At 44.6% G+C, this 23429-nt stretch overlaps 1 protein-coding gene across 11 annotated transcripts in view; it reads right to left on the reverse strand.

The window, feature by feature from the left end:
• The window catches only part of RIN2 (Ras and Rab interactor 2), a 243892-nt gene that overhangs the window by 24096 nt on the left and 196367 nt on the right, over positions 1 to 23429 (reverse strand). For all 11 annotated transcript variants that reach the window (XM_057502685.1, XM_057502687.1, XM_036892260.2 and 8 more), the window contains 5 exons: positions 16672 to 16864; positions 13450 to 13561; positions 10564 to 10636; positions 4818 to 4909; positions 432 to 1550 (listed from right to left, as the gene is read on the reverse strand). In XM_057502685.1, the coding sequence (XP_057358668.1) occupies positions 432 to 1550; positions 4818 to 4909; positions 10564 to 10636; positions 13450 to 13561; positions 16672 to 16864 (1589 nt within the window). The remainder of the gene's footprint in view (positions 1 to 431; positions 1551 to 4817; positions 4910 to 10563; positions 10637 to 13449; positions 13562 to 16671; positions 16865 to 23429) is intronic.

The raw sequence follows: 23429 nt of genomic DNA on the forward strand, positions 1-23429 counted from the left end.
CCCAAAGAAAGCTGAACAAAACACCACTGCCTCTCAGAAGATGCAAAAGTATCTTCCTGCACTGTGCATGTGACGCCTGCAGAGACGCCTTTCAGAAAACACTGATGGGTCGTGTCATACACACACACACACACACACACACACAAAATTAACCCAAACCTCAGAAGGCAAACTCCGTCCCTGAACAGAACCATTCTGCAGTTCCTATCAGTCACTCCCCAAAACACTTCCAAGCCAGGCATGCAGAGCCTAGTCAGGTATAATGTGAGCTCTACCTTAAGAAACTACATTTCCATTCATCCTGCAAGAGACCAAACCCACTGTGCTACTGTTTCTCGAAATCCAGAGAAAACTTCAACTAGGATGCACTGTCCTTATAAGGATACAGTATTTCTTATATTTAAAAAAAAAAAGGCCAAATGAGGACTTACCTATTTGGTCTTCGGGGATCAGTGACTCGATGGGAGGATCCAGTTCTGAGCTCTGGGACAAATAGTTCTTCACCTGGGTCATGAACTGCCGGATGGTCTGCAGCATGTCCGTGCTGGACACGTGGCATTCCTTGTTCTCCTGCAAGAAGCTCACATAGTCCTGCACCAGGCAGCCGAAGTAGGTGCGCTTGTCCCGCGACAGCTCTGCGATCCTCCTGACCATGCGCTTCTCGGGGGTCATGAAGGAGCTGAACACGCCGCTCATCTTGCGGAGCTGCGACTTGACGAGCCTGGGCAGCACGAAGGAGCTGTTCCTCTTCTTTTTGGACTTGATGGGGGGGGCCATGGTCTCCTGGTCGCTCTCCCCGTCGTAGTCCTCCAGGCTGCTGGTGGTGTCCGCCTCATAGCCAAACAGGGGCATGCTGCGGTCGAACTCCAGCGAGTCGGAGGAGGAAGTGGAAATGCTCATGTCGCTCAGCCTCTGCCTGCCTCCATGCCACGGGGACCGTGATTCAGAGCTGGCGGGCTGGGCCTTCGTGCAGTCCCCGGGGGCCTGCTCAGGCGGGGCTCCGCCCGGGCTGCCAGCTGCGCCCGGCTCGGCCCGGGGCCGGCGGCCCGCCAAGGTCTTCGCGCCGCCTTCCGCTTCCAGAAAAGAAGCCTGCTTCTTCAGCCGCGGCGGAGGGATGGGGGCTGGTTTCGTTCCAGGCGCAGCTACGTTCCCGTGCTTGTTACGGTTGACTGTTTCTGGCATGCTCGCCTGGGTTTCAGTCCTGCACAGCTGAGCGCTTGTGTGGAGACTATTAATAGCGGGCGGGGGGGGCCGGGGCGGGGGGGACCGCGGCCTCTCAGTGCCATTCGCGCTGGGAGTCCTTGTGCAGGGCCGTTTCAGGCCTCCGCTGAGGTCCTGGCTGTGCACTTTCAAGAAAAGGGGATTAATAAAACACAGGGCTCCGTTGGTCTGGCTGCACTCCAGCTCCGAAGGCGTCCTGGTTTTTATAGAATGCACTCCATTTATAAGGCAGAGCTGGCGGGAGGCGGGACAGACGCCGTCTGAGGAGAGAGGCCTGTGGGGAGGTGGAGGATTTGGGGGCTTGCTGTCCGCTGGAGAGCTCCAAAAATCTGAAAGTTATTACCAGTGAACACAAGAATGTAAATACAGTACATTTGGGCCATTAGTTCACAAATTAAAAAAGCACACTTGCATGACAACACATGTCTTTGGAGGGGGAGGCGCTATGCTTGGGTGTTGTTTTCCCTTTGCTTTAACTGCATTCCTTCCTGGGAAGGGTTGAAGTGCTGCCATCCCCCAGCCGTGGGCTCACAGGAAAGCTCCGGGAGCTTTTCACCTTCAAAGCCCTCGAGGAAGGGCTCGGCCAACATATATAAAGCCAGCCCAGTCTGGTCAGAGGTGAGGAGGAAAAGCAGTGGAATGGCTGTGGTACAAACTCGGGAAAGCCGCGAGGCTCCCGGACTTACTTTACAAGCACCGAGTCCACGCACAAAGCAACATCGCCCTTTCTGATCCGGTTCTCCCGGGGGTGCCTCCCAGAGGGCCGGGCAGTTCCCCTTTAATGGGTAGGGCCAGCAGCTGCGCCTGGGAGATGTTGCACAATCTCCCTAGGGTTTTATGAGTTCAGCATTAAAACCCAAAAGGAGGGAAAATACACTCATGGGTCTCATCAAAAAAAAAAAGACAGAGAAAAAAATAAAAAAGACTGCAAACTTATGCAAATGTTCAGTGTAAGTTCAACCATTGATCTTTGTGATTTGCAGCTGGTTCCTGCCAAATCCTATACCTCCTTGCCGTGGCTACACATATTCAACACTCTTTGGAGGAGTGCACATTGCTTATGTACTGCTGACATCTCCTTTTACAGATGGGTCTCAGTTTTCCATGCAGATGGAGGGAGGCAGTGGGTGTGATAATGTTGTCTGTTGTGACTCCCATTTGGAATAGGTTATTTCTTCTCTATTGCTTTGCCTTGCTGTGTTTGCTTAGAAATGTTCCTTTCCAATGGCTCCAGACTGGCTGGTCACAGTGGCTGGGGAGAGACAGACACTGGGAGCCCTTGCCGTGCCTTGCTGTGCTGAATATGTGCCTGACACTAGTGCCTGTGTCACTGGCCTTCTCTAGTCCTGTGCTGTCCAACACGGCAGCCAACAGTCAGTCACCTGTAGCTATAGAGCGCTTGAAATCCAACTAGAGCAGTGGAGGAATTCAATTTAAAATTTTATTTAACGTTAATCGATTTAACTTGAAAAACTTATGTTCAGTTCAGTTACTGGAGAGCTTTTAAGTAGGTTTGGAGCTTGGGTATGTGCATTAACCTGTTCAACTATAAATTTAATGAAATCTTAAAACAGAGTGTGTATTTCTGATGAAAATTTAGTGCCTGAATAGAGAGATATGCTTTAAGAATACAATACATAATGGATTTCAAACACTTAGTATGAAAAAAAGAACATAAATACTTTAAAAAATATTGACTCTATACTGAAATGACATTTATGATATAAAAATGCATAAATAAGATTATATAAAATGTTTATATTATATGTAAATAAATAATAAAATAAATGATAAAAATGAATCTCACCTGTGTCTGTTTACATTTTCTCTGATGTGGCTACTAGAAAATTTAAAATTACCCATTGGCATGCCTTTTCTTGGCTAGTGAAATACTCCCACTTCCTTTGGGTCTGCCTTTGTCTTCTACTGCCCTGCTGTCACACTTTATAAGGCTTAGTACACTTAGCTCACATGGGTGTGGTTTCTTCCATGTAGACTATGAAGGTGGGATGGGGGGAGGGCGCTATTAACTTTTGAACCCAGGCATAGGGCATAGGGCCTGCCATATAGCAGACCCTCCAGAAATGTTAGTTGGACAAGTAAGTGAGGTACAGAGTTTTTAAAAGTGCCATCTCTTCATAAAATGGGTGATGTACACATTAAAAATTACATTGTCAATATATATTCAATATTCAATGTTAAGTTGAATATATATTAATTAGCTCTCATTTGCTTCTGGCTAGTGGCCCCTAGAGAAGCTGCTTTCACCTCTACCTCTGCAGGGAACAAGCACTGCCCACAGTACGTTAGCCTTTCAGTCCCAGCATGAAGCCTGCTTTGTACACTGGCCACCCAATCCAACCAGGAGTTAATGGGGAGGAAGGTCACCAGAGCCAGCTGAGACTCCTGCACAGCTTCAAGAAGCCTACAATCTAGTTGATTCTATTAACTTAAATTCAGGAAATATTTTAAACTGTCTCCAAAGATGTATGAAACTCAATTGCAAGAGAGGGCATAACTTTTATAGGACATTTATATGGCCCTATTATTTTTACCAGGGTTCTGCTTCTTAATCATACTACCCAATTGCCAATCAGAGAGCCTCAGACACGTGGCAATTGCTTAGAAGCACTCCAAGTTTCAGAAGGGAATCTACCACCAGGCTTCTCTATGAATTATACAGGCTCCCTTGGCAATGGTACCAGCTTCAAAACAAATTTAGATTAAGAGAAAAAATGCCAAAGAGGAACACATTTTATCTGCTGGGTCAAGTATCATAGCTTCTTCGGTCACAGGGATCCTGAAACTTGCACTTTAAAATCCCAAACTTCCACTCAAATACTACAGCTTGGTTGTTGACCATCCGAAGATGGGAGCCCTAAATTCTTAAGAGAAACTCTCCTTCCCATTTAGGAGAAAAACTTTTTTGCTAAGTTAAACGCACACAGACTCCCCAGAGCAAAGAACTGAAACTGGGTGAGCTGTATGTCCTGACCCATTGTCATTCTGTCTAGCAGCATGGTGTTGCATTTAGGGGAGCTGGCAAAGGGACAGGAGGGAGAAGCAACTGCCCCGCGGGCCAGAGCAAGGATGCATGGTAAGGAAAGGGATGTGCCCCACAATACCCAGACCAAAAATGAACAAGAGGGGAGTGAGACAAGATATTACTCTAGATTCTGCACAGGAGTACAGTCACCGCCTGTGTGCTCCTCTAGAATAAAGCCCATGCATGTGAGACACTGTGACAGTTCCCTTCCCGCCAAGCCCTGCCTTTCCCAGGGAAAACGCCACACAGCAACAGTTCAGGTTCCATGGGACTTGGCATTTGGGGCAGCTCACACTCACAGATGGGAGACACTGGGGACATACAGAGATTACCCAGGAAAACTCAAATGTCTGCCTTTGAGAACTGGTTCGTTTGACTTAGAAGAAGACTCTGAGGAGGTCTGATTCAGGGACCAAATGGACCTGAAAGCAGTTTTGCTGTGGAGATGGGGATTATGTTTTGATGTACTGATGTAATGTCAGCCAGCCTAACACAGACCCTGCTCCACAGATTCATTTCAAGAGCCGGCTGGGAAGGGGCACCCACTTACTTAGTCCCAGCTGGGCTAGGTCTTCAAGCTGAGCTTCAGTCTTGGCTGTTGAAATGGAGTAAGGTAACTTCAAGGTAAATGGCAGAACGTCCCTGATTTTTCAAAAAAGAGAGTAAGTGTAATTACATGTCTTATTTCTATCTTTTTGCTTTCATTTCCATGCTAGAGATATTTTAGCTTGAACTATTTAAGATGTTGGAAGTAGACACCACATCACATGATACCTAGCCAGAACTTATCTTCACAGGTGATAGGTCTGTGGGTTTTTACTACTCTTGCTTGTACTAACACAGCCAGGACAGGCTGAAACACAAACCAACATGGTTCCAGTACCGGTAGTGGCACCAAATTTTCTCCCCATGTAGCTAAAATGTATGAAGAGTTACTGTCGGGAAGGCTGATTATGCTGGTGGATCTATCACATACATAAAATACTATGCACTTACTTGCCAGATGCTCCGAATGTTAGGCCTCAACTCCCTGGGCAGGAATGTGTAATCCTAAACCAAATTTATCATCCCCTTGTCTTAAACCTGGCAGGTTCTCGATGACTATCTGTTGGTTTTATTTGTGACATTTTCTAGCTAGAGTCCTTTGTGTGCTGGAGACAAAATATCCTCTTGTATTTTAAGATACACCTGTCTAACTGAAATGTGCACCTGAATCCCGGGGGCTTGTTAAACTGGATAGCCTGATTCAGGAGGTCTGGGTGAGGCCAGAGGCTCAGCATTTCTGCCAAGCTCCCAGGCAATGTTTCTGCAGCTGCCCATAGACCACACTTTGCAGAAAGAGGAAAATTTAAAGGGCGTCATGCAACATGCTGCCCCCTTGCAACATGGTGCCATGTGCACATGGGTAAACCTGTGGCCTGCAGCATCACAGACCAACAGGCCCAACAAAAAGCAGCTAAGCTGGCACCAGGGACTGCCACTGCCAGGGCTTAGCATTGCCACTAATAAACACATGGATCATGCCCTCCAACCTTCTCCAAAAGGGCGAAGGCAGACTTAATAAACATTTGTTAATTTTCATATACAAAGGTTAGGACCACCCTCTAAGCATTGGATTTCCCATGGTACCCAGAGGCCTTGCCTGATGCAGACAGGGAGAAGAAGTGTTTTGAATAAATGAATAAATGAGCATTCAATAGCAAAGGTGACTTATCTGAAAAGGAGTTATTTTTTTCAGTGGTTATATTGGTCTTACAAAGAAAAAATTCACTTATTCATTCATTCATCAAATGTTTATGGTCTTCTATGATGTGCCCTGTTTCAGGTTCAGGGAGTAAAACAGAAGTCCCCACCTACATGGAGCTTCATTCCAGCAGGCACCAATGGACAATAAACAAACAGGCAATTTGTGAAATACGTGAGAATGGATGTGTGCCATGGATAAAAATAAAGTGCTAGAGGGGAATAATGAGTGTTCAAGTGTGAGTGGTGGCCAGGGAAGGTCCGATGATCAGATAGCATTTGACTGAAGATCTAAAGGTGGTCAGGGAGTAAACCATGAGGGAAAGAACTTTCCAGGCAGAGAAAGCAGCCAGTGCAAAGGCCCTGGGGTGGGAGAGGGTCTGGCATGTACGAAGAATAGCAAGGAAACCATTGTGGCTGAAATGGAGTAGGTGAGGGACAAAACTTGGAGCTTCTGCCTATATTTTGCCTGCACAAGATGCCCTGCAAGTTTCCATTGAAGAGAATAATTATACCAAACAGCTGGTTGTTTACAGGAAGATCAGGCAACATTCTAGGCTGGATCAGATTAAATGTGGGTGACTGGGGAATCTGGGAACCCTCAAAGCTGTTGATAATGAATAACACAGGGGTAAAGGTCAATGAAGAGAGCAGAACAAGAATAATATGTAAGAATGTCCAGGGTGCTCACATGCTGCCCCACAAAGCTAGGAACTGGCAGTTGGAGGCTCCTCTTGCCTGGGATGTCAAGCCTGGGTCACCTCCTGCTTCTGGAAGACCCTGTTGCCTGTCCCCAAATGTGAGCAGCATCTTCTACTTGTCCACTTGAATCTGTTCTAGATGAAGCTGGGGAGTTGGGAGGCTTCAGGGTATGACAGCATTTGTAATAGCTGCTCACTGGCCCAGGAGGGGCAACGACCCTGCTTATAATCTTCAATAAAGAATAATGGAAACTGGAAGTTTGTAACATGAAAGCATTATGCAAATGTATGTTCCTGGGGCTGTACCAGTGTAAGTCTTCTTTCTGTGGACAATGTGGAGGAAAAGCCACCTAGGTCAAAATCAACCTATGCTTATTTTAAGCTTTTCCTCAGTGCATTACCTGGAGCCAAAACATCACATGACTGGTTGGGGTTTTTCTTTATGACAGGAAACCACATCTGTCATTTGCTAATGGATGATTTTAGGCTTTCATCTATTAGAACACTAGATGTTGTTCATAAGTCCTCTCCCACTGGACCAGCACAGGGTACAGCACAGCATCACACACACACACACACACACACACACACACACACACACACACACACACACACACAGAGGCGGCACTCCCTCTCACCTATACCCTATTAAGGAAAGGGGCCCCAATTCTAAAACTTGCTTAACAAACAAAATTAAGCTGTCTTAGGTATAAATGTTTCCCTGAAGAATTTTAGTAAATACATAACCTAGAAATAACTTTCAACATTGTTCTATATGTTATATTTCTAAAGGGAAGGAGACTAGCTTTCTTGGGCACCTACTATTGCATTGCTCCAAGCACTTTAACTGAAGCGGGGTCTACCTATGCCCCCAGGAGGAAGCTTTGATATCCCCCATCCCATGGATGGGGAGCATAGATGACATAGACAGGGAGGTCCCTGCACCCACTAGGACTAGGGTGGGATGAAGGGAGAATAGGAACCTAGTGGTGCTGGACCCCAAGGTCTGTGGAGCTGTGGTGTACAATGGGAAAATAGGGGCTCTGGTATCAAGGAAGGCCTGGGTTCAAGCCCACTTTCTGCCACTTATTAACTGAATGACTGTGGGCAACTCTCTCACTTTCTCCAAGCCATACTGCCTTCATGATCCTAATTTCAAGTTTGCCATGAGGATTAGATATATAATGTATGTGCAGTGCCTAGCACAGATACAGAAAGCTCCTAAAATTATAATTATATTTAATAATTAACAATTATGATTATTTCCTTCAGCCTCTTTGCTACTCAAAGTGCAGTTGTAGGACCAGAAGCATAGGCCTCACCACCTGGGAGCTCTATGGAAATGCAGAATTTCAGGGGCTCCCACAGACCCCCCTGAATTGGAATCTGCATTCTAACAATAGTTCAGGCAATCAGTGCTCTACCCTGCCCTTACTCTAGAGCTATGAGGCCCTGGTGGCCATGGTGTGCATCACTATCTGTGATGACTGATACTTTTCAACATGCCTTCCTGATGTGGCAAATCATACGCTTGCTTATTGACCCCTGGATGCTCTAGTCCAGTGCATATGTGCACATGTATCCTGAGTGAATTCTCACGATCTAATCACTTTCCCTATTTGAATTTATTTATGTATGAATAACCAACTAGGACATTTCAAAAATATTTTGGTAAAACTGGGCCAAATCAATTACTGATTACTAAGGACATAGATTTAGGTAAATGATTAAAGAGTGTAAAAGGAGAAATAAAAACATTAGGAACTTCGGTGTTTTGAAAACTAATCAGAAAATGAATCTCAAGTCTTCCTGAATCACAAAAATGCCAATGTTGGGGTTTTTCCATAAGCAACTTTTATTGGTATTACGCTTTGTACTTCCCAAAAGGCTTTCATGTACTTTATCTCCCTCAATCATCAAACAGCCCTAGATAGCAGTATTGCCATCTATTATCAACACCAAGGGGAGAGATGGTATCTTTTGTACACTAGTGCTAAATACTGGCTTCTAGATGTAACAAGCTTTCACAACAGCAGTCATCGACATGCAAACACTAGCCAACTTCACCCCTGGCCGACAGGTTAGTGTTGAGCTTCACTCCCAGGGACTGGCCAGCCTGACCAGATGTGGACCCCGGGGACGCTGGGGGGCTTCTGCAAAGGCCGCCTCTTCTTGAGCAGCATCCCTCACACAGACCAAGGGCTCATGCCCACACCCTGGCAGGTGGTGTCCCCTGGGGGGGCCCCCAGGGCTCTGCGCCAATTCTTGCGAAAGCCCTTGGCTTCCTCCTGCTGGCAGCAGTGCTGCTTCCCCTCTGCAGGTGCCTTCCCCCTCAGGTCCTGGATCCCATGGTGGGCTGGCCTGGCGACCTCCAGGAGTAAACGCTGAGTGCCTGCCCTGGGGAGGGTCCAGTTCAACAGGTATAATGAATGTCTAACTCAGTCTTTGAGGAAGTAGCCTGACCCTTAAATTAACATAAATAAACCCATCCCAAATAAGCTTCTCAGCTTCAGATCTTCTAAAGCAACCCCTAAGTCCGCTCTCTCAGCTACAAAGGAGTCCAAGTGAGCTCCATCACCCAAGAGGAGGCAATGTCAGGCTCTACAGACAAAGCGTTGATTTTTAATCACAAATCACACACAAATAAACATGTGATTTGAGAAACTGTATGGCTAGAAAGACAAGACAGTAGGAAAGCCTTCCACAGCTTGCACCCTTTCGACAGTTGCTAACACTGTGATTTTGGGCTTAACTTTATGTAGACTAAAATGGTGGTTTTAGTTATAACAAGGCAATGAGCACCCCAGTGGGCCTGGAGGACAGGGATGTAAGATTTATGGCCAGGTTTAAGGAACCCGCTTTTCTAGAACGAACTTCATCCCCTACTCTGTATGTGTATTTGCATGACTGTGCATGTGTGTGTATGTACATGTGTTTGCTTCCCCTGCCTTTTGGGTCTTGGTGAAAGGAGCCTTGGGAACAGCTTGCAGACATAACTATATTGATGAAATTATACATTTGGAGGGGCTAGGGTTTTTATTTTGATCTAAAGTCTGGCATAGGGGACTTGGTGACCATTTTATTTTGGTAGCTAGTCTTTCTAGGGATATCTAATAGGCTGCCAGCCTCCTAGATTCCTCTGCCCTGCTTCAGTCAAGAAACAAACTCTCTGATTCAAAAAGATCTATGCACCCCTATGTGTACTGACCCATTATTTACAAGAGCCAAGATATGGAAGCAACCAAAGTGTCCATCAATAGATGAATGAATAAAGATGTGCTACATATACACATTGGAATATTATTTAGCCATGAGAAAGAAAGAAATCCTGCAATTTGCAACAACATGGATGGACTTAGAGGATATCATGCTAAGTGAAATAAGCCAGCCAGAGAAAGACAAATACCACATGATTTCACTTATTTACAGAATCTAAAAACAAAATAAAATGAACAAAATAGCAGTAGACTCATAGACACTGAGAAGTGACATGGGGGAAGAGGTTGGGGTGGGTGAGTAAAATAGGTGAAGGGGATGAAGAGGCACAAAATCACAATCATAATATAAATTAGTCACGGGATGACAGTACAGCATATACAGAATATAGTTAATAACTCTGTAACATCTTCCTATGTTGACAGATAGTGACTATACTAGTTGGGGTGAGGATTTAATAATGTATATAACTGTTGAACCACTATGTTGAAGACTTGAAACCAATATAATATTGTATATCAAGTATAGTTCAGTTAAAAAAATTAAATTAAGTTTTTTTAAAAAAGAGAAACTTTGGGGCTGCTTATATTGCACACATCAAGCAGGTGCTTGACAGCATAAGAGAGGAGGCCTTACCTGCTGATGCAGTAGAAAGCAATGAGCCGGAATAAATCCGCAAAACTGATTCCTGAGCCTTCCAGGGAAAACGCTAGAAAAGAGAGATTTTGGAGACCAGCTGAGTGTCCCTGAGCATGTTCTGGGAAAGGAGAGGTCCTTCCTCTGATATTGTCTGCTGAGTGCGGAGGACCAATTCAACGCTTCCCAAACAAACTACTGTGCGGCTTACAAGAACCAGCTGTGAGGAGGGTGTGTGTCTGCCAGAAACAGGCCGGCGAGGAGTTGAAGGCTTACAAGTTCAGTCCCTGACTCATTAAGAGCACATGCTCTCCCTTGCTGGTAAACAGACCAGCCCAGACTCAAATTGCACAACTTTTTTTTTTTTTTTTTTCATTTAGAACACAAAGTTGGGCCAGGGTCAAGAACTGGTATGGCTAGAGTGAGGGGCTCCCAGTGCAAGACAGGGCTGGGAACACCAAGGCCCCCACTGCCCTTGACCCTCCTAGGATGGCCCTCTTGGGTCACACCCCACTCTGCCAAAACAGGCCACCACTGGTAAAGACCTGAGGCAGCAGGAGCACAAAGCTGGGAGGATAACCCAAGCTTCCCATAGGTCAGCTGCTGGTCAAATTCAGCATGGAAGATTCTAGAGCCACACTTAGAGGGCCCCCTCCCACCAGCACCACCACCACCACCCCATCCACAGTCTCCGTGATGGAGAAGAGCTGTTCTGGCAAAAGGGTGTACATCTTCCAAACGGTGGCCAGTGAGTGGTACTTCAGATACTCGTGTATTTGCCAGCCACTCCTTGTGCTATCTCTGCTGAAATGCTACTACAATCTTTTTCCAAATACATCCCAAATAGCCTCAGCTCTGTGATGATTTCCTTATTTTCTCAATCTGATGAGTTTTTCTCACTTTTGTCATATTCCTTATCCTTATTTACTTGGCTTATTATTTGCTTATGTTGTATTATTTTGCTCATTCAGTATTTCTGTAGCACTCCCAAACACACTCATGCCTCTACACATGACCGTGACGGACAGGCACACACATACAAAGAAACAGAAATACACACATGCGCACCACAAGTTAGTGAGTTAAGTAGGAGGGAACCAATTTGGGATAGGTTAAACCTCTGAGCTTTGGTTTTTTCATCTGTAAAATGGACCATAAGAGTACTTTCCTGTATCCCAGAAAGGTAAGAATGGGATATGAAGTTTTTAAAAAATGGAATAATATATGCGGAAGCAGTCAATACAAATACACAGTGATATTTATTTTTAAACCACATTGTCTAGATGTTATGACAAAATATCTGTATGTTTTTACAGCAAGTCTTTACTCTCTCAACCCACCTCAATTCATAGACAAGACAGGGTATAGCCAGGAAGGGGCATTATCATGGGACCATGGCCTGTGGTGAATAGTTACAGTCAGGTTAGTGCCTACCTCAGACCAGCTCTTTCAACCATTTTAAGTCCCCTGGAATGCAACAGGGAAGTGACAGAAGTCTTGACAAAATAGGGAGGAAAAATCTTCAGCTGGGAGGGACCCTAAGATGAACGTTGAGACAGCTTTAAAGTACAAATACTAACTACACTTACTATAGGATGGGAAGGAAGAGGCTTCCAGGCTAATTTATCATGGTTAACTTTGGTTATTAGAAGGGATTTAAAAACCAGTTAGAGCTATCGCTTCTTGGCTAGCAGACTTTCAAAAGCCAACTTGGCATTGCCTTTTCTCATGTAATATGTAACCCATTATCTTTAAAGTGGTGCATTTAAAATCTATCATCTGATTTCTGCCTAATGTAAGTAAACTGGTGTGAGCCACTCACCAGGCTGTGACTGCCTGAGTGCCTGCACATACTGTGCAGAATGATTTCCCTGCATCCGGAAACTTGTGAGGCCTGGAGGAAGAGTACCCCTGGACCTGGGTTTATATCTGACACTGAGGCTGATCACACGAGGCTGGCAGGCTTCCTCTAGATTCTGTTGAAGGCCATGTGGCTCAGTGAGCCTATGGACTTGGGCTAACTATAATCCCACATATATCCTTGAATTGACCTCAGTACCTTCGGTGCCTTCAAATGCAGAGACTGAGACTTGCTTAGGTTAAATGAAGTGAGAATCCTGGTCTGTCTTGCTATTGAGACAGTCAACGGGCTTCCAGGCCCGCCTCTCCTGGCCTTCACACCTCAGGTTGCTGACTTGTGAGTCCAGTGACATTGTCCCTCTTAGGACACTAGTCCATCTTCCCATCCCTTCTTGGAGGTTGTGTGTACCCCCTTTTTTTAATTGAAAACATGTCCTCCTGAGACTTTACATTTCCAATTAATGTGGAATAGCAGCAAGAAAACCAATAATGATGAACACAGCTTTCCCTTCAAAACCTCAGCCAGTTAATTTTTTCAAAGAGCTGGACTTTGCCTCTGATTAGCTGCATTTCACAGAAGACTGAACAGTGAGTGCCTGGAGGGAGCATGCCTGCCCAAGGATTATTCATGAAGATGTGCAGACATGTGCTTTACGATCCAATTAAAAAGGCTTGATGGCTGCAGCATGCTCTTCAGATTAGTCATCTGTAGACCTGGGGACCAAATCCACACTCTTAACCGGGAGGGCGGCAAGGAAGCCAACCTGCCATATGCCAAGTGATAATGCTGCATACTTTGCACACAGGCTGTTTAATTAAACTTCTAACAGCTATCTCAGGTTACTACCACCCCATTATGCAGATGAGAAAACCGAGGCTCCTATGGTGGGTTACCAGCCCAGTCATTTAGTGAATAACAATAGGACTAAGACCATGTCCGTCTGTCTCAAAGTGCAGGTCTGCTCATTTCCATGTGCTTGGAGACCCTTCTGTCAACAAGGACCTAACCGCCCAGTGACCACTTACTGTATGTGCTTTCCTTTATGGCAAATTCCTTGAGTGGGGTTTCAAATTCACAGGGCAGTCGAAGGGAGAGGACTTTCTTCTGCATTTTGGTGGATTTACGAACTAGGAAGATCTAATGGAGGGAAAAGAAATTCAAGCTTAGGAAACATCCAGAAGTTTGGAAGCTGGGCATATGATTGCCCTCACATGTGCCGTCCATGACCAGAACCCCCTTTGCAGTAAATTGCAAGGCTCAATGTAGGACACTACCGCCTGAGAAAGGAGCAGCCAGCCAACATGTCACAGACACCTTTCTTTCTTAACTGGCTTCAGAGGAATCCTACTTTCCTTTAACAGAAACTTCTCTAGGAGGCTAAGTGCTCCCTCAGTCTGCAGAAGCATTTTCTGTTTGGGATTGTTTTACAGCTCATGTTGCATGTTCTCTACTCTGAGTCATACATGGGCATCTTGGTTGGTGAACCTGGATTGTAAACACAGGGAACATGGCTGAACCATAGGTAGTGAATTGGGAGCTTATTGGCTAACTTGGCTCATGGGTATATTTTACAATAGAAACTTTAATTTCTTGTTGACAGTGAAAAAGCAGTTTTTCTTTTTTTCACAAAAAAATCAGAATTTCTAGCTTTTGAAAAATGGGATAATGTGGCAGGACCAGGCATGGCAACAATCTTTTAGAGCCAAAGAACGGCTGCTCCTCCAGGGAGGTGGGCGGGTGTGCTCTGAGGCTCACCACAGCCAACTCCGAGGCCTCCCCTGGCTCCCCTCACTTTCCAGCAACTCCCCCAGGTCCTGATAGTGTTTCTGGAGGTGGGCCTTAAACCAGCTCGACCCCTGGTGCTCGTCTCAGGACTCCGCTCTGGCCTGGTCATGGCACAGGCCAGTGTGTCCTGCCCTGCTATGCACCGTCCAGCACCAGGGGTCACCATTTACCCAGACGACAAACCGAGGGCACTCCTGGAGGGCATGGTGCAGCGTCCTGGCTGAGTGCCAGTTCCCTTCTGCAGGGCAGGACCTTCTCCAAGGAGCCTATCCTGTCCTATTTCTTCTACTACTTCTCTTCCCTTTGCATGTAGACACCATGCTCTCTGCTTCCCTACCATACTCCCTTTTTCCACTTAATCATCACTTCTTTGGACATATGTTCAGTCAATGGCTCCTAAGAAACTTGTTTTTTAGTGGGGGGAGTGATGGGAATGGAGTGTCTGGTAAAAAGAGAAACAGAGCAACCTCTGCACCCTCTTTCCTCCCAGCACCCATGAGGACGCAGCCACAGAATCCCTCTAGCAGCCAGTGCTTCCCAAAGAGTCAGTGTCTCTGGGACACCCCAAAACCAAAGCAGACGCTTCCTACATACTACCCTAATGTGGGGGAGCCCAGAGCGACTTCTGGGAGGCAGCTCCAGTTGGCAGAAAAGAAGCATTATTCCCTCATGCAGGACAGGATTCTCCCTCGGCCTTGGGGGTGAGGAAGAGTACCACCTCTAAGTCTTCTTTCCTGAATGTATGCAGCCTTAGCTCAGGGGCATAAAGTATGGCATTAACATGTTGTAGCATTGACATGTTGTCTACAGCTGCATCTGTACTGCAAAGTAGAATTGAGTAGTTCTAACAGGGCCTGCACGGCCCACAGAGCCAAATATATTTGCACTCTGGCCCTTTGGAGAAACAGTCTGCCAACCCGTCTTTAGGCTGTAGATTAAAGGTGGTGGCACCCAGAGGTCCATGCCACCACCTCCTCTCTGTCAAACCTCCCTTCCTCTCACACCTGCTTTCCTTCTCCTTGGCATTCACACTTCGCCTGGTACACTGTGGCTTCTCTTGATCCATGTGGCTCCTCTCCTCACCCTGACCTGGTCAGGCAGGTCCTGTGTAGAGATCAAGTAGGTGGACACACCCGACTTATTCCCTTCAAGGCCTCAGCAGGAACACAGAGCCTGACACCTAGCAACAGAGCAGCCTCCACCTTCAGAATTTTTTTGCAGTAATGCAGGAGCAGACAACTCAACCTCCAAAACATGGATGCCTCATAAAAGAGGGTCCTGATCATACAGACCCAAACCAGAGGCAACAGCCTGGTTGGAACTCTCTGCAAAGATGATCAAATATTGTGCCTTGTCATCCTGAGCATGTCCCAACAGAGGTCTCAGTCCTGTCTGTTGCCGTCAGAAGAGAAACAAAGACTCACTTATAAGTCAAAAAGTGATAACAAATAGGCTCTGGCTGGTAGGAAACTCAAAAGTTTATTTTTGTGCCCAACTGATTTCTCAGCCAGTAACTAAAAAGGAATTTTCTCCTAGCTTCTCCATCTATCTCTTAGTTTCCACCTCTTGTGTGTTGTTTCAAGTCTTATTTTATCTGTGATTTATTTTTATTTATCCTTTTCTGGAAGTAGACATTGCACACAAGTATTGTCCAATCGAACTTTCTGTGATGATGGAAATACTCTATATTCTGTACCATCCTGTGTGGTAGCCCCCAGCTACCTGTGGTGAGTGAACATTTAGAAGGTGACTCATGCAACTGAGGAACTAACTTTTAATTTAATTTAATTTGATTATCATAAATTTAAATACGCACATGGGTCAGACAGCTACCACATTGGACAGCACAGGATAGAGAAATCACTGAATAACATTTTTTAAGGAACTTCTGTAGAATTGTGGAGTGGTCTTTATTAAGACCCTGGTTTTGGATAGGCAGTGGCTGAGGAAACTGAATTGGACTTTGTTTGACCCATGGGGAAAGCTACTGAGAAAGCCCAAGAGAAAGAGATTAAACCAGCAGGCAGAGCAGACAAGCCTGTGGAAGATGGTTTCCAAGTCAGATGCTGGGCACAGGCAGGGTTCCCAGGCTCAGAATGAAAACAGCAGGGACAACTGTGCACCCCACAACCAGGTTCACCTCAAAGCTGAGTGTCAGGAAGTCAGACACAGGGCTTCTAGCCAGTGTTCCCTCCTCATTACCCAGATGCCCTGTTATCCTGCTGAGTCCCGAACCTCCCATGGCAGCCAAGCAGATAAAGACAAAGACAAATTGTGAAGGGCTCTTTCCCTTGGAGAGGCCTCCATACTTTCCAGAATTTCCCTGCATTGCCGCCCAGGTACAAACGGGGGCCATGCTCCTTATGGACTAGGAAGAACTTTCTGGAACTCCAAGTCTTTGTCTTTAAGGAAGCGATAGGCCTGCCCACCTTGACCTGTTTCCCTGTGGTTCTGAGGCTTACCCCCGGAGGCTGGGACTGTAGGACTTTTGCCGCTTCCTCCTCACTCAGACTCAGCTGCAGCCATATGGGGTGGGTGTGGAGAAGCCGGTCCAAAATGCTGAGCCTGTTGGACAGGCTGTCATAGCCAGAGTCCCGGGGACAGGCCTTCACATCCTTTCCCTTGGAATACCCATCGTCCTCATGTCTCATCATGCTAGGAGAAACAGAATTGGCAGGGGTCAAATGTCTGCAGCATGATTTTCCTAATAAGACCAGGCCTATCAGAGCACTTACCCCATCTTGTCATCACCACCTCCTTTGTTCCCCCACAGACTGAAAGCTTTCTGAGGGCAAACTCCGTATTTTATTTCATCCTGTTTCTCTGATATTAAACACAGTGCTCAGCAGTTCTCAACCACCCTGAGCAGAACCCAATCTTCTATTTCTAACCCAGTGCTCATAAAGTTCTAAACATCCTAACTGATGTTTAAGTCTGTCTTCCATCACAGAACATTTCTCATTCTGAGCTCAGAATCCTAAATGTCAAATTCCATATTGTAACTGTGAGGTTCTAAATCTCAGCAGTGTATATCATGAGCATAACCAAGTCATGCTCTAAAAGCAAAGAAAAAACATTCACACTCACACACCTTCATTTTGTGCCCAGACGAATTGTATTGCATTTCTTTTCACACACACAGGCATTGTTATTACTACTGTTTATAACAAACTCTCACCATTGAATGGTGTTGCACTTTTCATAAAATCATACTAACATGATTCATAATTGCCATAAAGTGGGAACAGCCCTAATTTTCATCAACTAATAGGTGTGTAAATAAAATGTGATATATCCACACAGTGGAATTTTACTTAACCATAAGTCATTCACTCTTTTTATGAAGTACTGATCCATGTTAGCCTCTGCAGTGAAGGAATTCATTCAAGAAATGGATGAAGAGAGAGGGGCGGAAGATGGCGGTGTGAACAGAGCAGCGGAAATCTCCTCCCAAAACCACATCTATCTATGAAAATATAACAAAGACAACCCTTCCTAGAATAAAGACGAGAGGACACAGGACAATATCCAGACCACATCCGCACCTGAGAGAACCCAGCGCCTCGCGAAGGGGGTAAGATACAAGCCCCGGCCCCGCGGGAGCCGAGCGCCCCTCCCCCCAGCTCCCGGCGGGAGAAGAACAGGCAGAGCAGGAGGGAGACGGAGCCCAGGACTGCCGAGCACCCAGCCCCAGCCATCCGGGCCAGAGTGCAGGGCGCTCGATACTAGGAAAACAGGGCAGCAGGAACAGTGAGCAGGCACTGGAGTCTGGGCGCCAGAGGACATAAGAAAAGCGCGCGACCATTTTTTTTTTTTTTTTGCTTTTTTGCTGTTTTGTTTTGGCGAGCGCTTTTTGGAAGTCTTAAAGGGATAGGGACCCCAATACTAGGGAAACAGGGCAGAAAGACCGGTGAGCAGAGGCCTGAGGCTGGCACCGGAGAATAAAGAAAAACGAACAACCACCTTTTTTTTTTTTTTTTTAATTAAAAACTTTTTTTTTTAATTTAAAAAAATTTTTTTTTTTTTTTTTGGTGGTCGTTTTGTTTTGGCGGGTGCTTTTTGGAAGTCTTAAAGGGGCAGGGCGGGTCACTTAATCCAGAGGTAGGGAATCCGGGATCTCTGGGCACCCTAACCCCTGGGCTGCAGGGAGCAGGGAGGACCCTTACGGAGATAAATAGCCTCCCAGCAGCTCCTGCTCCAACGCGACTCCACCATTTTGGAGTAGCTGCCCGAGCCAGGACACGCCCACAGCAACCCCAGAGATTAACTCCATAGCAGCCGGGCAGGAAGCAGAAACCCTGTCTGCGCGCAGCTGCCCAGCACAAGCCACTAGAGGTAGCTGTTCTCCCAGGAGAGGAGGGCCACAAACCAACAAGAAAGGAAGTTCTTCCAGCCGTCACTCGTCCCAGTTCTGCAGACTATTCCTATCACCATGAAAAGGCAAAGCTACAGGCAGACAAAGATCACAGAGACAACACCAGAGAAGGAGACAGACCTAACCAGTCTTCCTGACAAAGAATTCAAAATAAGAATCATAAACATGCTGACAGAGATGCAGAGAAATACGCAAGAGAAATGGGATGAAGTCCGGAAGGAGATCACAGATGCCAGAAAGGAGATCGCAGAAATGAAATAAACTCTGGAAGGGTTTATAAGCAGAATGGATAGAATGCAAGAGGCCATTGATGGAATTGAAATCAGAGAACAGGAACGCATAGAAGCTGACATAGAGAGAGACAAAAGGATCTCCAGGAATGAAACAATATTAAGAGAACTGTGTGACCAATCTAAAAGGAGCAATATCCGTATTATAGGGGTCCCAGAAGAAGAAGAGAGAGGCAAAGAGATGGAAAGTATCTTAGAAGAAATAATTGCTGAAAACTTCCCCACACTGGGGGAGGAAGTAATCGAACAGACCACGGAAATACACAGAACCCCCAACAGAAAGGATCCAAGAAGGGCAACACCAAGACACATAATAATTAAAATGGCAAAGATCAAGGACAAGGAAAGAGTGTTAAAGGCAGCTAGAGAGAAAAAGGTCACCTATAAAAGGAAACCCATCAGGCTAACGTCAGATTTCTCAACAGAAACCCTACAGGCCAGAAGAGAATGGCATGATATATTTAATACAATGAAACAGAAGGGCCTTGAACCAAGGATACTGTATCCAGCACGACTATCATTCAAATATGACGGTGGGATTAAACAATTCCCAGACAAACAAAAGCTGAGGGAATTTGCTTTCCACAAACCACCTCTACAGAACATCTTACAGGGACTGCTCTAGATGGGAGCACTCCTAGAAGGAGCACAGCACAAAACACCCAACATATGAAGAATCGAGGAGGAGGAACAAGAAGGGAGAGAAGAAAAGAATCTCCAGACAGTGTATATAACAGCTCAATAAGCGAGCTAAGTTAGGCAGTAAGATACTAAAGAGGCTAACCTTGAACCTTTGGTAACCACCAATTTAAAGCCTGCAATGGCAATAAGTACATATCTTTCAATAGTCACCCTAAATGTTAATGGGTTGAATGCACCAATCAAAAGACACAGAGTAACAGAATGGATAAAAAAGCAAGACCCATCTATATGCTGCTTACAAGAAACTCACCTCAAACCCAAAGACATGTACAGACTAAAAGTCAAGGGATGGAAAAACATATTTCAAGCAAACAACAGTGAGAAGAAAGCAGGGGTTGCAGTACTAATATCAGACAAAATAGACTTCAAAACAAAGAAAGTAACAAGAGATAAAGAAGGACACTACATAATGATAAAGGGCTCAGTCAAACAAGAGGATATAACCATTCTAAATATATATGCACCCAACACAGGAGCACCAGCATATGTGAAACAAATACTAACAGAACTAAAGGGGGATATAGACTGCAATGCATTCATTCTAGGAGACTTCAACACACCACTCACCCCAAAGGATAGATCCACTGGGCAGAAAATAAGTAAGGACACGGAAGCACTGAACAACACAGTAGAGCAGATGGACCTAATAGACATCTATAGAACTCTACATCCAAAAGCAACAGGATATACATTCTTCTCAAGTGCACATGGAACATTCTCCAGAATAGACCACATACTAGGCCACAAAAAGAGCCTCAGAAAATTCCAAAAGATTGAAATCCTACCAACCAACTTTTCAGACCACAAAGGCATAAAACTAGAAATGAACTGTACAAAGAAAGCAAAGAGGCTCACAAACACATGGAGGCTTAACAACACGCTCCTAAATAATCAATGGATAAATGACCAAATCAAAATGGAGATCCAGCAATATATGGAAACAAATGACAACAACAACACTAAGCCCCAACTTCTGTGGGACACAGCAAAAGCAGTCTTAAGAGGAAAGTATATAGCAATCCAAGCATATTTAAAAAAGGAAGAGCAATCCCAAATGAATGGTCTAATGTCACAATTATCGAAATTGGAAAAAGAAGAACAGATGAGGCCTAAGGTCAGCAGAAGGAGGGACATAATAAAGATCAGAGAAGAAATAAATAAAATTGAGAAGAATAAAACAATAGCAAAAATCAATGAAACCAAGAGCTGGTTCTTCGAGAAAATAAACAAAATAGATAAGCCTCTAGCCAGACTTATTAAGAAGAAAAGAGAGTCAACACAAATCAACAGTATCAGAAACGAGAAAGGAAAAATCACGACGGACCCCACGGAAATGCAAAGAATTATTGGAGAATACTATGAAAACCTATATGCTAACAAGCTGGGAAACCTAGGAGAAATGGACAACTTCCTAGAAAAATATAACCTTCCAAGATTGACCCAGGAAGAAACAGAAAATCTAAACAGACCAATTACCAGCAACGAAATTGAAGAGGTAATCAAAAAACTACCAAAGAACAAAACCCCCGGGCCAGAAGGATTTACCTCGGAATTTTATCAGACATACAGGGAAGACATAATACCCATTCTCCTTAGAGTTTTCCAAAAAATAGAGGAGGAGGGGATACTCCCAAACTCATTCTATGAAGCTAACATCACCCTAATACCAAAACCAGGCAAAGACCCCACCAAAAAAGAAAACTACAGACCAATATCCCTGATGAACGTAGATGCAAAAATACTCAACAAAATATTAGCAAACCGAATTCAAAATTACATCAAAAGGATCATACACCATGACCAAGTGGGATTCATTCCAGGGATGCAAGGATGGTACAACATTCGAAAGTCCATCAACATCATCCACCACATCAACAAAAAGAAAGACAAAAACCACATGATCATCTCCATAGATGCTGAAAAAGCATTTGACAAAGTTCAACATCCATTCATGTTAAAACCTCTCAGCAAAATGGGAATAGAGGGCAAGTACCTCAACATAATAAAGGCCATCTATGATAAACCCACAGCCAACATTATATTGAACAGCGAGAAGCTGAAAGCATTTCCGCTGAGATCGGGAACTAGACAGGGATGCCCACTCTCTCCACTGTTATTTAACATAGTACTGGAGGTCCTAGCTACGGCAATCAGACAAAATAAAGAAATACAAGGAATCCAGATTGGTAAAGAAGAAGTTAAACTGTCACTATTTGCAGATGACATGATACTGTACATAAAAAACCCTAAAGACTCCACCCCAAAACTACTAGAACTGATATCGGAATACAGCAAAGTTGCAGGATACAAAATCAACACACAGAAATCTGTGGCTTTCCTATACACTAACAATGAACCAACAGAAAGAGAAATCAGGAAAACAACTCCATTCACAATTGCATCAAAAAAAATAAAATACCTAGGAATAAACCTAACCAAAGAAGTGAAAGACTTATACTCTGAAAACTACAAGTCACTCTTAAGAGAAATTAAAGGGGACACTAACAGATGGAAACTCATCCCATGCTCGTGGCTAGGAAGAATTAATATCGTTAAAATGGCCATCCTGCCCAAAGCAATATACAGATTTGATGCAATCCCTATGAAACTACCAGCAACATTCTTCAATGAACTGGAACAAATAATTCAAAAATTCATATGGAAACACCAAAGACCCCGAATAGCCAAAGCAATCCTGAGAAAGAAGAATAAAGTAGGGGGGATCTCACTCCCCAACTTCAAGCTCTACTATAAAGCCATAGTAATCAAGACAATTTGGTACTGGCACAAGAGCAGAGCCACAGACCAATGGAACAGACTAGAGAATCCAGACATTAACCCAGACATATATGGTCAATTAATATTTGATAAAGGAGCCATGGACATACAATGGCAAAATGACAGTCTCTTCAACAGGTGGTGCTGGCAAAACTGGACAGCTACATGTAGGAGAATGAAACTGGACCATTGTCTAACCCCATATACAAAAGTAAACTCAAAATGGATCAAAGACCTGAATGTAAGCCATGAAACCATTAAACTCTTGGAAGAAAACATAGGCACAAACCTCTTAGACATAAACATGAGTGACCTCTTCTTGAACATATCTCCCCGGGCAAGGAAAACAACAGCAAAAATGAGTAAGTGGGACTATATTAAGCTGAAAAGCTTCTGTACAGCAAAAGACACCATCAATAGAACAAGAAGGATCCCTACAGTATGGGAGAATATATTTGAAAATGACACATCCGATAAAGGCTTGACGTCCAGAATATATAAGGAGCTCTCACGCCTCAACAAACAAAAAACAAATAACCCAATTAAAAAATGGGCAGAGGAACTGAACAGACAGTTCTCCAAAAAAGAAATACAGATGGCCAACAGACACATGAAAAGATGCTCCACATCGCTAATTATCAGAGAAATGCAAATTAAAACTACAATGAGGTATCACCTCACACCAGTAAGGATGGCTGCCATCCAAAAGACAAACAACAACAAATGTTGGCGAGGCTGTGGAGAAAGGGGAACCCTCCTACACTGCTGGTGGGAATGTAAGTTAGTTCAACCATTGTGGAAAGCAGTATGGAGGTACATCAAAATGCTCAAAACAGACTTACCATTTGACCCAGGAATTCCACTCCTAGGAATTTACCCTAAGAACGCAGCAATCAAGTTTGAGAAAGACAGATGCACCCCTATGTTTATTGCAGCTCTATTTACAATAGCCAAGAATTGGAAGCAACCTAAATGTCCATCAATAGATGAATGGATAAAGAAGATGTGGTACATATACACAATGGAATACTACTCAGCCATAAGAAAAGGGCAAATCCAATCATTTGCAGCAACA

The sequence above is a fragment of the Manis pentadactyla genome, chromosome 5 (genome assembly GCF_030020395.1).
Source record: "Manis pentadactyla isolate mManPen7 chromosome 5, mManPen7.hap1, whole genome shotgun sequence".
NCBI classification, from domain to species: domain Eukaryota; kingdom Metazoa; phylum Chordata; class Mammalia; order Pholidota; family Manidae; genus Manis; species Manis pentadactyla.